Below are 16,302 nucleotides of genomic sequence, written 5' to 3' on the forward strand. Positions count from 1 at the left end.
ACTTAGATTCCGTCACACCATAAACCGCCCACCAAATTACGTCTGGAAATTTCCGCTCCATTCCGTCCTGGCACGTACTCGTCATCCTCCAACGGGATGCGCCGAAGTCGTCGTACATCTCGCCGCGTGGTACCATTGGCAGTCTTGACGTCCACCACCCTGACGTGGCCATCGGTTCCAGGGAACGTGCCGATAATGCGGCCCATCGGCCATTGCTTAGGCCTCTCGTTGTCGTCCACCAACAGCACAAAATCTCCGACTGAAATATTCGGAGCTGCTTTCTGCCACTTTGCCATGCGCTAAAGGGATAGCACATATTCTTTCTGCCACCGAGCTCGAAACTGTTGTGCGATGCGTTGAACAAACTCCCATCTGCTGAGGGAACCGATGTGGCGTTCTAACTGATTGATCTCTGGCACAGAATGTAGTGGTCGACCGATGAGAAAATGGGCTGGAGTGAGAGGTTGAGGGTCGTTCGGGTCATTAGAGAGTGTAGAAATCGGCCGAGAGTTCATACAAGCCAGAACTTGTGCGAGAACGGTACTCAGTTCTTCGAACGTTAAACAAGCATCACCACCGATTTTGCTCAAGAAAGTTTTCGCCACCTTCACGCCTGCCTCCCAGAGGCCCCCGTGATGTGGGGATCGCGCAGGAATGAACTTCCACTCGATTCCCTTGTTGGAGAAGAAGTCGGTCACTTGATCGTTCCGTTCGGTTTCGTTGATGTGTTGGTATAATTCACGGAACTTTCGGGCTGCTCCCCGAAAGTTGGTAGCGTTGTCCGAGTGAATTCTGCTCGGCAATCCGTATCGGCTGCTAAAACGGGTGAATGCAGCAATGAAAGCAGATGTACTGAGGTCCGACACAGCTTCAAGATGCACGGCACGGGTGCAAAAGCACACGAAAGTGCTATGTAGCCTTTGCTAGATGTAGCGCCACGTGTACTCCGATTGATGATGTTAACAGGCCCAGCATAATCAATGCCGGTGATAGAGAAGGGGGGATTCGGTGCTAGGCGATCTACAGGAATCTGTCCCATCAGCTGATGCAATTGTGTAGGTCTTGCACGCATACATTCGACGCAGGATCGACAAGTCTTGCGTGCAGCACTCGTTCCTCCGACAATCCAAAACCGTCGCCGTATATCACTCAGCAGTGCTTGCGGACCACAGTGGAGTTGTTCGTGGTGCTCGTTATGGAGAATGAGTGCGGTGAGGATTGAGTGGCGTGGCAGCAAAATCGGGTGCTTCGTGTTGTAACTTAGCTCTGAAAGTTGCAGCCTACCGCCCACCCTGAGAAGATGTCATTCATCCAGATAAGGCTTCAACTGGCGAAGAGAGCTGCTACGATTTACTTCACCTTTGCGTTCTAGGCGATTGATCTCTTGTTGGTAATGTTGATTCTGCACGTGTCGTATATAGACTTCCATGGCATTCTCAATCTCTTGGGGCATAAGGCGATTTGATACTCTCTGCTCTCGATGGGAGAAACGTAGCATTCGCGCTGTGATACGCAAAAGAAGCTGTAAATTTGGGTAGTATCGGGCTAGCATGTCGTCGATAAATTGGTTTTTGTATACAACCAAACACGCCACGGCAGTCGATCGTTGCTCTCTTTTCACTTGTCGTTGTTGAGTGGCGTCAAGAGCACAAGTGAGTGTAACTTCGTCGGTGTTGAGTGACCTGATCCAGCCTGGTTCATGCCACCCAAGGGAATTGTTGATCGATTGCTCTGGCAGAGCACCACGTGAGATTACATCGGCTGGGTTGCTGTGTGTATCTACATGATGCCAATTGATTGCAGGTAGGATCGTAGTGATTTCTGCCACCCGGTTGGCAACAAATGTTTTCCATCTCGAAGCTCCTCCGTGAATCCATGCCAGTGCAACAGTTGAATCCGAAAAAGCCCGCACTTCATGGAAATGTATAGAGTTTGCCTTCATCACATTCGCTATCAGCCGGGACAGAGTCACTGCCGCACACAACTCCAAGCGGGGTAATGTTGTTCGTCCATTCCCAATCGGTGCTTTCTTGGATTTCGCACACAGCAAGTGCGACGATGTATTGCCGCAACCACCGATGGCCCGAATGTAGAGGCAAGCATCCATGGCTCGCTCGGATGCATCACTGAAGCCGTGCAGATAGACGCGAGAGGCTTGACGCATACCAATCACTCGACGTGGTACCTGTAATGAATTCAGATCGGAAAGGCTTTGCACAAATACTAACCAATTTTGAACCAACTCACCCGGGGGTGTTTCGTCCCAGTCCACCTTCAGCTCCCACAGTTGCTGCATGATCATTTTCGCTTTGATGACTATCGGGGCTAGTAAGCCTAGGGGGTCGAAAATGCTGGCGATTTGCGGAAGCATGGTCCGCTTTGTGGGCTGAAAGATCTTGTGCGTTGAGCTGACTGCTTCTTCTTCGGAGTCAGCTCCCAACAACACGTCGTCGACGTAGGTGCCCCTTTCTGCTTTCCCAACCGCTGTCGGATACTGCTGTCTGTACGATTCCAATAATTGTTGCAGGCACTTTGTCACCAAGTACGATGCGCTCTTCGTCCCATAAGTGACTGTGTTTAATCGGTAGGCCTGCACAGGTTCATTATTGCCCCACCGCCAAACAATGCACAAATAATCGCAATCGGCCAGCTTAATTATACGGTACATTTGCTTGATATCACCGATGAAAACAATCAGCGGAAACGAAAGCGAAGAAGAATGTCCACTAGCGAATCTTGCAGTACCGGGCCAGCCATGAGAATATCGTTAAGGGACAAGCCGCTGGTAGTCTGCAGCATCATAGACAACGCGATATTTTGTGGTGGAACTCGATTCCTTTACCACACAATGATGCGGGAGATAAATAGCATCGTTCGGAGGATTCTCGATGAGTGTCATATGGCCGGACTCAAGGTACTCACGGAGAAATGCATGGTATTCCAGCTTGAGAAGAGGGTTCCGTAACAACTTTCGCTCGATGTGACTTAGTCGCTTTTCGGCAATTTGACGCGAATCACCAAGTAAGCTCGGAGAATCCAGAAACGGTAGCCGTACAATAAATTTTCCATCATCGTCTCGCACGGTGTGCTTGTAAAAATGATCCTCGCAGCGTTTTCCCTCGTCGCTAAGATGAGGTGAAACTGGTGCATATTCCTCTAATTCCCAGAATCGTTGCAGTTGCTGGTTCAAGCTGTCGTCAGTGGTGGCTAACAAGCATGTAGTAGTTGTCACTTGTGGTGTGGGATACCGATATCGACCAGCAACCACCCACCCTAACTTAGTGTTTTGTAAAGTGGGCAAACTGTTGTCAGAGCTCAGTGAAATTTTTCCAGGCTCAAGCAACTGGAAGAAAAGTTCAATGCCAAGAAGCACGCTAATCATATCGGGGCGATGAAATAGCGGATTGGCCAGGGTGATCGAGCCCGGAATGGGCCAACCGTCGGTGTTCGCTGGTTTGATGGGTAGAGTATTTGTAATTTTGTTGAGCACCATGCAAGGCGCGGTGGTACGATAATCGGTGCATTGCGATTCAACGATGATTTGCACACATTTGTCTGCATGTGCGGGGGTTGATGATATACCTTCCAAATTCATGTCTGCGTCTAACAAATCGAGGCCAAGTTCGTTGCAGAAAGTCTGGCTAATAAAACTTACTTGGGACGCGCAATCCAGAACAGCGCGACATGCGTGGGGGCGTCCATGTTTGTCTAGTACATTAATCGACACAGTGGCTAGTAGTACATTGGAGGCGTCGAATTCAGTAGTGGAATCAAGGGCCGAAATCAAAGATTGGGCGGCCGAACTACCACCTGAGGAAACAGCCTTCGATGCGGAAGGAGTTTGGCGATCTTGAGGGGTGAGGGCACAGTGCAACATGGTGTGGTGTAGTAAACCACATTTGCGACAGTTACCCGATTTGCAAGGTTCGCCTGGGTGCTTTCTTAGACAATTGCGGCACAGTCTGTGAGAGCTTACCACAGCGAGTCTTTACTCTGAGCTCATGTGTATGAACTTACCGCACTGGTAGAGAGGATGAGAGGATTTGGCACAAACGTCGCAATTTGATGTTGTATTGGTGGCGACGAGTGCGGTTGCTCTCTTATACTGCGGCTTTATTGGAAGCTTACTAGCAGCAATAGTTCGTTGTCTAGTAGGCTGAGCAGCTTGCAGAGCGAAACTGCGAGAGTCGATGAATGCGAGAAAAGCTTTCAGAGTGATGCCAGCTTCCTCCATATCAGCAACCTTTTGATACCAAAGCTGCTTGGTTTCGGAATCCAGTTTTCCGATGAGGATGAACAGCAGCCAAGTATCACGATCCTCTCTTTGCATGGCTTGAAGAGCACGAACAACCTCGTCGGAGACGTCATGCAATGAACGTAACCCTTGAGCAGACGGTGACGTCATGGCTTGTTGGTTGAGAAAGCGTTCAATGTGCTTGTGAGCTATCTCGAGCGGTTTATCGTAGCGAGCTTTAAGCTTTGCCAGAGCCGGAGCGTAATTTGCATATACAATTTTAGATGGGAGATAAGCGTTGCAGCCTCTCCAGAGAGATGAGTTTTGAGAAAATACAATTTTTGACTATCCTTGATCGATGGGTTCGAGTCAACCATGCTCTTGAATAAATCGATAAAAGACTGCAACTCGAGATAGTTTCCAGCGAAGGGAGGAAGGTTCATGCGGGGCAGCTTGAGATCGGACAGCGGTATGGGATCGTGGGCATTATCAGCAGCAGCAGTGGGTGCACTAGCGCCAGCAGCCGTTCTACCCGCCATCATACGGAGTAACTCTGCTTGCTGCTGGGCAAGTTGGTTAATTATTTCACTTTGCGGCGGAGATCGCTCTTCTTGACTGCGATCGCGATTCTGCACCGCTTTTAGCACTTTCGCAAGGCGATTTTTCAGTCCAATGTGAGTGCGTTCAAAATTGCACTGATTTTGCACAGCGTCTGCATATTTATCTTCATCGTCACATGCGTCCAACACTCTTTTGTGCACTGTACAAAATGCAACCCAAATATCACCGAGCACTTCGAGTACCGTTTGCACTTCGGTTTCTTCAGCCGCTTCTGTCTCTAGTTTTTTCACTGCTTCAGCCACACGTTTGATACGTGGCTCGATAGATTTTCGTTCGCGGATTAACTTTTCCATCGTGAAAATCACGTAGTTCACACTTCGAAACTTTTCGTTCCACAAAATTACAGTATTTCTATCACTGTGTCACAGATCGGCAAAAGCACTAAATGACCGTAGAATTGGCGGGCAACGAGGCCAATTGCACGCGACACTTGGTTGATCGGCACTATGCGGTTCACGACGATAACTCTCGCGAATCCGGCTCGAAGGACCATATGATTTCACGCGGTCCGAAAAGCGCCGGAGAGAACTACGGATTTCGTTCGGATGGATAAAACACGCGAGGCACGTTTGATACAAAAAATTCAACTGATATATTTCTATTGCCTACAATTGGCTTTTATATGATCGAATAGTGTGAAGCAAGACTCAAAAACTTAAACAAAAGGTATACAAATTCGCAAATTGGAGTAATGAGGAGAGATACAGAGTTTGGCATTAAAAGAAATTGTATTACAAAAGGCAACGGCGAGACGTACTAAGATTCCGTCACACCAGAAATCCAAAATGGCGACTTCCGGTGTCGGAAAAACAGCGGCAAATGACCAAATACCACCCAATATGGGTATTTCCGGAACCGTAATAATGCACTGGAGCCACAAATCGACTTCAGACAACATTTTGAATTGTAAGATGGCATGGAAAACAGCCTGAAATGGACGATTCCCATTAAATATTAGTATTTCTGGAACCAGAAAGATGCACAGAAGCTAAAAATTGATCACAGACACAATCTTGAATTTTAAGATGGTGACTTCCGGTGTCTAGCATACAGCCGGAAATGACCAAATACCATTCAATATGAATGTTTTCGGAACCAGAATTACGCCCAGATGACAGAAATTGATTTCACAGGCAATTTTATAGTCCAAAATGACGACTTTCGGCTTCTGAAAAACAGTCCAAAGTGACCAAATATCACCCAACATGAGTTTTTCTTTAACCAGTATCCTAAATACCATTTTGAAATTCAAGATGGCGACTACCGGTTTGTGAAAAACAGCCTAAAATAAACAAATACTATCCAATATGAGTATCTTTGGAACCAGAATGATGCAAGGAGCTAACAATTGACCTCAGGCACCATTTTGAATTGCTAAATGGCAACTTATAGGCAACAGTCGGAAATGACCGAATAATACTCAATATGGATATTTCCGTAAACGTGATGATGCATAGAAACCAAACATTGACCCTGGACACTATTTGAATGAATTGAAGACGACCACTTTTAGTTTCTGGAAAGCAACCAAAAATACCTCCCAATATGGGTATTTCCGGTGTCAGATTGATGCCAGAAAGTCTGCTGATAATGACAGAATACCACCCAATATGAATATATTCAGAATTAAGGCGATGTACAGAAGCCAAAAGACGAGGATGTTGTCTTTTCGATAAAACCAATCATTTCCAACGATTTGTTATTTGACTTTGATCATATCCTATGGCCGATTCGTCGTGCATTTGCAGACTTCAAACAAACCGCAAGGAATCAATGAACTTGGAACGGTCAAATAGTACGACACCACATTTAAATTATGTTGAGGCCACAAATATCGATTAAAGCAGGTGTAGTTTTAAATAGTCTTTGAATGTCTCTTCTTTCCATAACTTTTGAGCCACATGTCAAATTGTTATGAAGTTTGTTATTTGTAAGTTTAAGAGATGACTCGTTCGTATGACACTAGTTATGTTCGGATAAGTCATGTAATCTTTGAGATAATAGACTTTCGTTGTTTTATTAACAATTTAATACATAACGGTTGCTTAAGTTCGATTATAATCAAATGAAATGGGAACGTGTAGGGCAGCCAAACTTTGAAACCACGTGTTCAATCATAATTCATCAGTTAACCCTTAACTAGCCCGCTCATCTGATAATAATAATCAAATCGGTTGTGTAGTTTCTGAGATAATGAAGTTTCGTGATTTTCACAAGTCGGCACATTACAAATGAATTTACAGTTCGATTACAGTAAAATTCAATAGGGTCTTCTGAGGCAGCTAGACCATTCATTTGCACTAATTTTGTGGAAATCGTGTCGGCCATCTCTGAGAAAAGTGAGTGAGTCCAAGTAGTCTTCGGAATATGTTCCTTTGCATAGCTGGATTTCACATTTTTAAACATAACAGGCAAAGTAATAGTCCGACTGCAAAACAAATCAATAGGGTCTTATGGGGCAATTAGACCCTCCATTTGACACTAATTTTATGAAAATCGGTACAGCCATCTCTGAGAACCATGGGTGAGATTAAACAGTCTTCAGAACACGTTTCTTTTCATAACTTTTGAACCACAAGTGCAATCTCTATCAAATTCAAAACTTAAAGGTTTTCTAGGTAGCCCGTTCTTTTGAGACCAATTTTGTTCAAATCGGTTGTGCAGTTTCTGAGATATTGATGTTTCATGATTTTCACATTTGTAAACATAACCTCTAAACTAAAAATCCGATTACAATGAAATTCAATAGGGTCTTATGGGACATCAAGACCTTTCATTTGCAATTAATTTCATGAAAATCGGTTCAGCCATCTCTGAGTGAGAATAAAAATCTGCACATACACACACACACACACACACACATACACACACACACACACACACACACACACATACATACATACAGAAAATGCTCAGCTCGTCGAGCTGAGTCGAGTGATATATGCCATTCGGCCCTTTGGAGCACTTTTATACTTTCGGTTTTGCAAGTGATTGCTATACCTTTCTAGGAGAAAGGCAAAACTTGGCGAGCAAAGCAACAAAAATGATTTTTTTTTTTAACTTAAACTTCGTTGTAACGATTTTTTTTTACTCTCGCTTATTTACCGTCGGTCTAGTTCCGCCACTGTTGTGGCCAATCACCGACGCCCAGGGAGACGACTCCACACCCAGGACCCTAACTCACGACCCGTTTTATCAACGGACCGGCGCCAACGGCTTTACTTCCTCATGCGATGGAAGGCGTGATCCCAGAGATTTTTCGCCTCAGAAAATCTCCCGGTGTCGGCTAGGATTGAATCTAGACCAGTTGGGTTGGTTGTGAGTGGATCACGCCACCTCACAACCATCAACACCTATGTCGGCGGTGGGATTCGAACCCAGGCGTCGAGCGTGGTTGGCGGAGACGTTACCAACCACACTAGGCCCCCGCCCTTATCGCTTACACTCTTGATATTCTTAATATTACATTGAACAGATTTTATATAAGGTAATCTAACGTCGAGAGAACCTATTTTAGTATTGTGAGGGAATTGGTTCAGCCATCTCTGAGAAAAGTGAGTGAGAATAAAAATCTGCACATACACACACACACACACACACACACACACACACACACACACATACATACAGAAAATGCTCAGCTCGTCGAGCTGAGTCGAGTGATATATGCCATTCGGCCCTTTGGAGCACTTTTATACGTTCGGTTTTGCAAGTGATTGCTATACCTTTCTAGGAGAAAGGCAAAACTTGGCGAGCAAAGCAACAAAAATGATTTTTTTTTTGAACTTAAACTTCGTTGTAACGATTGATTGCTATGATTTTTTGCTGGAACTTATTGATAATTTTGTTTAACATATCTTCTTATGTTTGCCTATTAGTGAACCAATGTGAGGGCTTCCATATTATCTTAAAAGTAAGACCAATATAATAAATTTGATTTAATCAGAGTTAAATAAGACAAAATTATTCGTTATGATAAGGCGTCGTATACAAATTATGTAACGCTAAGAATCTAGAGTTGCTCTAAAGTAACAAAATCTTCTTCGTTTGTTCTGGGTGTACGCTTGAGCACTTTTTCCACTGCTTCCGTGCCATATCCGTGTCGTGTCCGAGTGGTGTGTCACCCGTGTAGGTTTGCCTTTGATTCACCCCAAATCACCGTGCCGAATCCGGGGCAGAGGCGAGTTGCCGTCGAGCGAGGGAAAAAATATCGTTGGCGACGATATTTTGTGCTATCTGGAGAGTGCATGGCAGACACTCGCGTAGATGTGTGTATGTAGTGTGTTTGTCAGTAGTGGTATGAAAAAAAAAAACAAAGACGTTCTTTCACACACACATTAACATTTCTCAGCAAGAACATGATGCATGCTCGGAGCGGTGTGAATGCATACAAATCCCGGAGAGAAGCATACCCTAACTAACACGCAGAGAGTTCCCAGGATACCTATAACGGAAACACATCTGACCGGAGATTGGAAGTTGTGGGTTCGAGTCCCACCTTCTGAACTATATTTTTCGTAGTTTCTACAATCATATTTTCAGTTAGTTTAATTTTCTATCTTCATTACTACATTTACTCCTTAAACTAAAATTAAGATACCTATAACTCGGTGACGGAATCGTGAGAGGAATCTTCTCTGCGATACGAACAGAATCTGTACGAATCGCATTTGGAAAACCTTCTAATTGATTCCTCAAGAGCCCAAATGAATCGTGCGATGATTCATTTCTGCGATACAGACAGAATCTGTGCGAATCGCATATGAAATCTAAATGTAGGAATCTTCAAGAATCTAAATGTAGGAATGCTTAGTTTCTTTTCCACAGAATCGAGAGATGAATCCTTTTGCGATACGGACGGAATATTTTTACGCGGTTTGCTCGCCAGGGGTTTTTACGCGGTGTTTTGACTGAACGTGTATTTTTTACGCAGATTTTCGAATTAATCATGTAACTCACGCAGAATTTTGAAATACTGCGGTTTTTCAACGCGGATTTTTGAATTACGCAGTTTGATTTTACGCACATTTTTGAATTACGGCGTTTTTTAACACGGAATTTTGAACTACCGAATTTTTTACGCGGTTTTTTATGAGGTACGTTTCCTTGCGTAAAAAAACCTGACTGTATAACATAACACTGAGTAATACGTATCGTAATGTGTCTATCTCTTTTCCAGATGAGGTTGAAGAATGTAACCAACATTATAGTGAATATTATACACATTGCGAGAGATAGAGTGGTAAACTTGCTTCCATTCTTAGATCAAATTGTACTCCTGAAAAGACGGTGGATCTGATTGAGGAAATAAAGACTTCAAATTGATTTAGATTTTTTTTTCTCAGAGTGTTCTACGTGCCAATTTAATCTTGTAACTTGTTAATTCTGTTCTAGAAGTATTCAAAACCTATGTTTGGAAGTAATATTGACCAAACACTAGTGTGAAAATTTTTTATTAAATAAGTTCAATTTCAGCCAAACTAGATTCACCAATATTTTAATTTGGATTTCTCTGATTTGAATCTGAAATAATATGATTTAGAAAGACTAACAATCAAACATATATATCAACGACGTAAACTCCATCCAGTATCAAGCCGAAGTTGCTTCAACTTCTTAGAATGTGAATGGAACTTCTCTGAATATGCGAACAGGATTACAAATTTCAGCAACTGACACTAGCACGGACAGACTTTTTAACCTGACTAACGTCCCGGTTAGAATACACCCATATATATGTTCGTACACGCAAAACTTTCCCTTATTACTTTAGAAGCAATAGCGCAAAATTGCCCTTAGGTAACAAATCCATTACCTAAAAAGCAATAAAATTCTTCCCCAGTCAAGTAACAACACATACTGTCAGAGCCGGATTTAAGGGGGGGCCCAGGGGGCCCGAGCCCTGGGCCCCCACATTTTTGAGGCCCCCACAAAACGAGAAAAAGTTCTTTTCTCTATCAAAAATTAGATTCAATCAAAAGTTGAATTTACAGCAAGAAAATTTGAACAGACCATTTCAATCTGAAACTTTTTTTCAGTATAGGTTATGTTTCCATTTAATTCTACTACAAAAAATCGAATACCCTCTAATCGAATATCGTCCGCAGATACGTATTTCGGCTGCTACATGCAACCATCATCAGTGCTTATGTGGACTGTCCTATTCTCAATATTCAATTCCATTCTACTAAGACGCTCAAAAAGAAATTTATCTTTTCTTCAGTGTTATTTTTTCGCGAGCGCCAATCACAACTACATCCATAAGATCCTTCGATTCTCTTGGAATGACACACATTAACACACCATTTGAATCGAACTAGCGCGCATGGGAGATCAAGCAGGAAAGAAAATACATAATCCACAAGTTTTTTTAATGCATTGCTGTTGATTCCGAAAATAAGTTTACTTGTCTGAATCAGGGATACCAGATTTGCATTGTAAAATGCAGATTTTCAGAGTCCGTGGGCAGATTTTATTGACCTGCAGATGTGTGTAGTTTTTTCCTAGTTTCTGTAGATTATTGCTAGCGTAGCCTTATATTTGCGCAGTCTTACTCTAATTGTGTGCAAATTTTTGCCTGTGGATCGCATTTTTTTTTAAATTGCGGTAGGTTTTTTTTTCAGATATCAAGAAAAAAAATTCCGGATTTCGAGCAGTTGCAGACATCTTTCGAAATCATCTGGCGCCTCTGGTCCAAATCATTCGACAGTTAGATCTGGCTATAAACAGTGAGCAAGAACCGAATTTATTATTATATTTATTCAAAATGAGCTGTCACCACAAAACCCCGAGTATATCAAAGTGGTGCTCAAAAAAGATGATTACATGAAGAAAAAAATCAAAAACTCGTTAGTGCCTTGCAAAAATTATTTTATTTAAGGATTTATTTGAGCCTAATGATCTCGAACACAACTGGAGAAGGTCTTTTTCGAAGATGAAACTGATTGAAAATAGGTTGCGTACGACTATTAAGAGTGAAAGGCTGTCTTAGCATTGTTAAGTTGAGAGTACAATATTCTGAAGGAGCTGAATGTTGGTTATTCAATCAATAAGTTCTCTGCAAAAAAAAACTCGTAAAAAAAATTTAGCAAATTTTTGGTAACTTTTCAATAACAAATAGATGTTTTTATCTCGTACGAAAAAAAAACGGGTTTGTTTTATTCTGGGGCGCCCACTGTCCCCCACAATCGTAAATCCGGCTCTGCATACTGTCATATATTTCCCAAGTATCAATCCAAAGACGATTTAGTTTTATTTATATTTTATAGAAGTTTTATTAAAACATTACTAAATCTATCGAGTTTTATCATAAATTTATTTAAGTACTTGTAATTTTTATTTATCAACAGTTCCCAAGAGTTATTAAAGAACACTTGAAAAGTCCTCCATAAAATTACTTCATCAATGAATGTGATAAGCCTGAGGAGCGGTTTTAAAACGCACTCAATATCCCTTTCAAAATACCTATGAGAAACTTCCATAAAACTTCATTAGAGTTTTACGATAGTTTTATGGTACTTATCTTTAAGATGAATCTATCTTGAAAATGTGCCCATAAAATTTTCTTGAACCCATTTTGTCTCATGAAAGAGCAAAAAAAATTGGTGAAAGAAAAGGATCTAGAATAAACAAATTTTTTTAGCTCATCAAGCAACTAACTCATACTAAATCAAGTCATTTAAGGGTATATTACTTTTGGTGTTAAAAGCAGCAAAACCTCAATACTCACTAACGGACATGAAATATAAGATGGTAGAAATTTCAGTACAGGTCGGACTCGATTACCAAACATTTTTTATTCCGGATAATCGAATCACGGAAATATATTGAAATTTGTGAATAACGAACATAAATAAACAGGTATTTCCTTTTTTTTATTTTACGTGTGTGCAGTGGCATAACCAGAAATTATTTCTTGAGAAGCAAAAAAGAATAAATTGGACATTGATTATCGAACACTTTCCAAACATGTCGGAAATGACATAAATGGTAACAAATATGCCAGAAGGGGTGGTAGAGGCAAAATTTCGGAGTGAAAGTTAAAACGATCACCGAAAAAATGAAATTCCGGATAATCGAATCTAAAATTCCGGATAATCGAGTCCGACTTGTACCTGAGAATGACAGAGAAATGGTATTCATTCCCCTGCTTCATGCAATATGTTGCATTTCTTCATTTTGCTCTTGTTTAGGCCCTAAATATAAAATACACCGGATATTTATTCCAAACCATTTATTGTTTCTTGTTCAAAAATCGCTACAAGTAACACTTTTCCAACAGCAATCACAAAAATGGTGCTTGACTGTAAACAAACAGTTGTCAAACGGGAGAGAGGGCTATCTTAGATAAAATTTGTTTGTCTTGAAAAGTTCAAGCAAGTTTAATTCAAGCGCAAGTATTCTTCTACGTGAATGCAACAAGTAAATGCCAACTTGTCGAGATACTAAAAAAATCTTATTAGTCTTGCTCAAGAAGTTTTAGTTAGAAGCCGTCTTATGAGGGATTAAAATAAAACCAACGACAAATATGGCGAACAGACTGTGATTAACTGCGTCAAAATAATAGCCATTTGTAATTAAACGGTAATAAAAGGCCGAGATTCTTAATGCTACTAATAATTCTGGCAGTTCAGTAGTGAATGTTGACCATGCTGAACACAAAGTTTAGTAAAATGTTCCGTAGTCCGGCAAACCCGAACTTAACGAAAATTCAGATATATATTTTATTTTCTAAATAAATTACTAATTTGCCAGTAATATCATGGCGCGTTGAAAATTACAAATTTTTTTGTCATATAACGTATAAACTTAACGTGGCAAATAAAAATTTACAAATATGAACTTGAAAACACATGTAGATTTATCTACCTATTTTATCCAACGACTGCGATGACATTCATTTTGGAGAAAGAGTAGATCGATGGGGTTTGTTTCATAAATTGATCTATGTAAATAAAAAACAAATTCTGTTCATAGCGAAATAAGCTAGAAAGAAGAGTTGCGAACCTGATTTAAAAAACTCTCGTAATTTGTTACAGTTTTTTCATGGTTGTGAGCAACTCCTGAATGTCATCATGAGTACATATCGATAAAAATATAGAGTTTTAAGCAAACTTTAGGAACTATTCTTGAGAACCTTCTCTAGCATGGGCCTCCTTGATCTTATGGGGATTTTACGGCTGATTTGTAGCAGTTTGTGAAAATAATAAGATTTATGCCCTGTTTTAAAGAACAAGCAATCAAAACTTCTTCAAGTACATCTTGAAACTGATATTGTTACTTGGGTTTAGCACGTGTTACGAGAGTACGACTATCTAATAATGGTCGTTTCAACCGCATGCTACGTTTTTTTTGTCGAAAAATGCTCCCTTTCCATCTCAAGTCAAAAAAAATCACACACCGTCGCATAAGTTGCACATGTTACAAGTTTTTTTAATCTCCAATTCATCCGGTGGGCGTGTATTAGTTCGCTCGTTGTATGCATACGGAGTAGCGAAAAAATATGACAAGAGCTGCCAAGCAACATTTTCCCCGTCATAGAGTATGCAAACGTTGATGATTTCAAAGACTTGAAATGCGCCTTAAAATGACATCACGATCTGTAAACTGCGTTAAAGAAAAATAAAAACATTCGCTTTCTTGCAAGCTATCTACAGCACATAATCATTGGTTCATGGAAACTCATTTGCACCTGTTTGAATATACAAAACTCGTGCCCATCCAGAACAATATTCGCAACTTCGGCAACTCTGGTCAGACAGTATTACATATTTCCATTTCAAGTTAACACTGGGGGACGAAACGAAAGTGTTTCTAATTGGACATTTGAGGTTGACGGTTGAGATTCTGATCATGTGTGGATGAAGGGGAAAAAAATGAACCAGATCGTTGCATCAATACAAATGCAGCGAGTGAAGTCTTGCCAACACATGCATTGCGGTGCTTGGCTGTATGTTCTCCTGCAGAAACACATACAAGCGTGTGGCCGTCATAATCTTCATTACTTTTTGTTTGCTACTTACTGTATAATGAGCAGTCATAAGACACAAAAAGTAATAAAAAATTTCCCAAAAGTAAATAAAATATTCCCCGTTTGCGTTGGGTGTAGCACCAATAGCCTCAGCCTTACATCCGCGGGAACCCGGTTTTCTCGAAACTGAAGAATTTCATAAATATTTGAACAGAATCTAGTAACCATTGGTTCAAAGTACAATTACTTTCACAATTTTTATGATTTTGGGTATTTTGATGCTATGCCCTCAAAATGTACCTTCTGGAATTGATTCCACTGGGGCTTCTAGTGGCCATAGAAACAATCAAATCGAACAAGGTCAAACACCATCCAATATTGATATTTTCGGAACCGGGATGACATCCAGAGACTGAAAAATGACCGATGAAATCAATTTGAATTTCAAGATGGCGACTTCAGCTTTTAAAAACCGTCCCCGAAGGCAGAAGCATGCCAACAATGGAAATGATGGTTTAAAACGCAGTATTGTGAGAAAAGGTCAAAATAAAATATGATCATAATTCAGCCAATCCGGGCTCAAAAATGCTTCTTGGGTACAGAAAAAAAAAACAGAAGAACATAAAAACTCATCTGAATACATGTGAAAAATCCTCTGAAACAAACTACAAATTACAGACCCTGATCGATTATGGCACGGCTCGATTTTGACACATGTGCCAAAAACGAACGGTTATGTTTAATAATATTTCGTAGTTTCCTCGTCTTTTCGCTAAATAATTTAAGCTCCACAGCCGCCAAAATGATGGTATTAAATTCCTTTATGTTACCAATGCGGATGGCCTGAAAAGGTGAACTGGTTACGGATGTATGACCGTAACACGCTCCGGTAAAATAATGGTCATGATCAAAGCAGTGCATAGAACCGTGCCATTCCAATAATTATTCGAGTACCTAGTTATCATCAAGTGCCTTGATCGTCATAGGCCACACACTGACCTGTCCCGGTTGAACTCCGGACACTCCCAGATTATTGAAACAACACCCATCAAGCGACACCTCTAACGACTATGAATCCAAAAGGTAGTCCATTGGTGCACGCAAAACTTTTCCTTGTTACTTTAGAAGCAATAGCGCAAAATTGCCTTAAAGGTAACAAACCTATTACTTAAAAGGCAATAAAATTCTTCCCCAGTCAAGTAACAACACATACTGTCATATATTTAGCACGTGTTACGGGAGTTAGACTATCTAATAATGGTCGTTTCAACCACATGTACAATTTTTTCTGTCAAAAACTGCTCCCTTTCCATCGCAGGAAAAAAAAATCACACACCGTCGCATATGTTGCACATGTTACAAGTTTCTTCAATCTCCAATTCGTGTATTAGTTCGCGCGTTGTATGCATACGGAGTAGAGAAAGAATATGACAAGAGCTGCCAAGCAGCATTTTCCCCGTCATAGAGTATGCAAACG

At 41.1% G+C, this 16,302-nt stretch overlaps 4 protein-coding genes across 4 annotated transcripts; all 4 read right to left on the reverse strand.

The window, feature by feature from the left end:
• Positions 1 to 299: 299 nt before the first annotated feature.
• Positions 300 to 1,307, reverse strand: LOC129720314 (uncharacterized). The gene is made up of 2 exons (XM_055671774.1): positions 1,285 to 1,307; positions 300 to 816 (listed from the first exon to the last, which is right to left on the reverse strand). Exons 1-2 carry the CDS (start codon positions 1,305 to 1,307, stop codon positions 300 to 302), a joined length of 540 nt encoding a protein of 179 aa, XP_055527749.1.
• On the reverse strand, positions 1,304 to 2,668 carry LOC129720315 (uncharacterized). Its single transcript, XM_055671775.1, has one exon. It carries the CDS (start codon positions 2,666 to 2,668, stop codon positions 1,304 to 1,306), a length of 1,365 nt encoding a protein of 454 aa, XP_055527750.1.
• Positions 2,669 to 2,767: 99 nt separating this feature from the next.
• On the reverse strand, positions 2,768 to 3,877 carry LOC129720316 (uncharacterized). The gene has a single exon (XM_055671776.1). The coding sequence runs from the start codon at positions 3,875 to 3,877 to the stop codon at positions 2,768 to 2,770; it is 1,110 nt and encodes a 369-aa protein (XP_055527751.1).
• A 111-nt stretch (positions 3,878 to 3,988) lies between these two features.
• LOC129720317 (uncharacterized) lies at positions 3,989 to 5,148 on the reverse strand. Its single transcript, XM_055671777.1, has 2 exons — positions 4,581 to 5,148; positions 3,989 to 4,539 (listed from the first exon to the last, which is right to left on the reverse strand). Exons 1-2 carry the CDS (start codon positions 5,146 to 5,148, stop codon positions 3,989 to 3,991), a joined length of 1,119 nt encoding a protein of 372 aa, XP_055527752.1.
• Between the last annotated feature and the right edge of the window lie 11,154 nt (positions 5,149 to 16,302).

This window comes from Wyeomyia smithii, chromosome 2 (genome assembly GCF_029784165.1).
Source record: "Wyeomyia smithii strain HCP4-BCI-WySm-NY-G18 chromosome 2, ASM2978416v1, whole genome shotgun sequence".
Lineage (NCBI taxonomy): Eukaryota > Metazoa > Arthropoda > Insecta > Diptera > Culicidae > Wyeomyia > Wyeomyia smithii.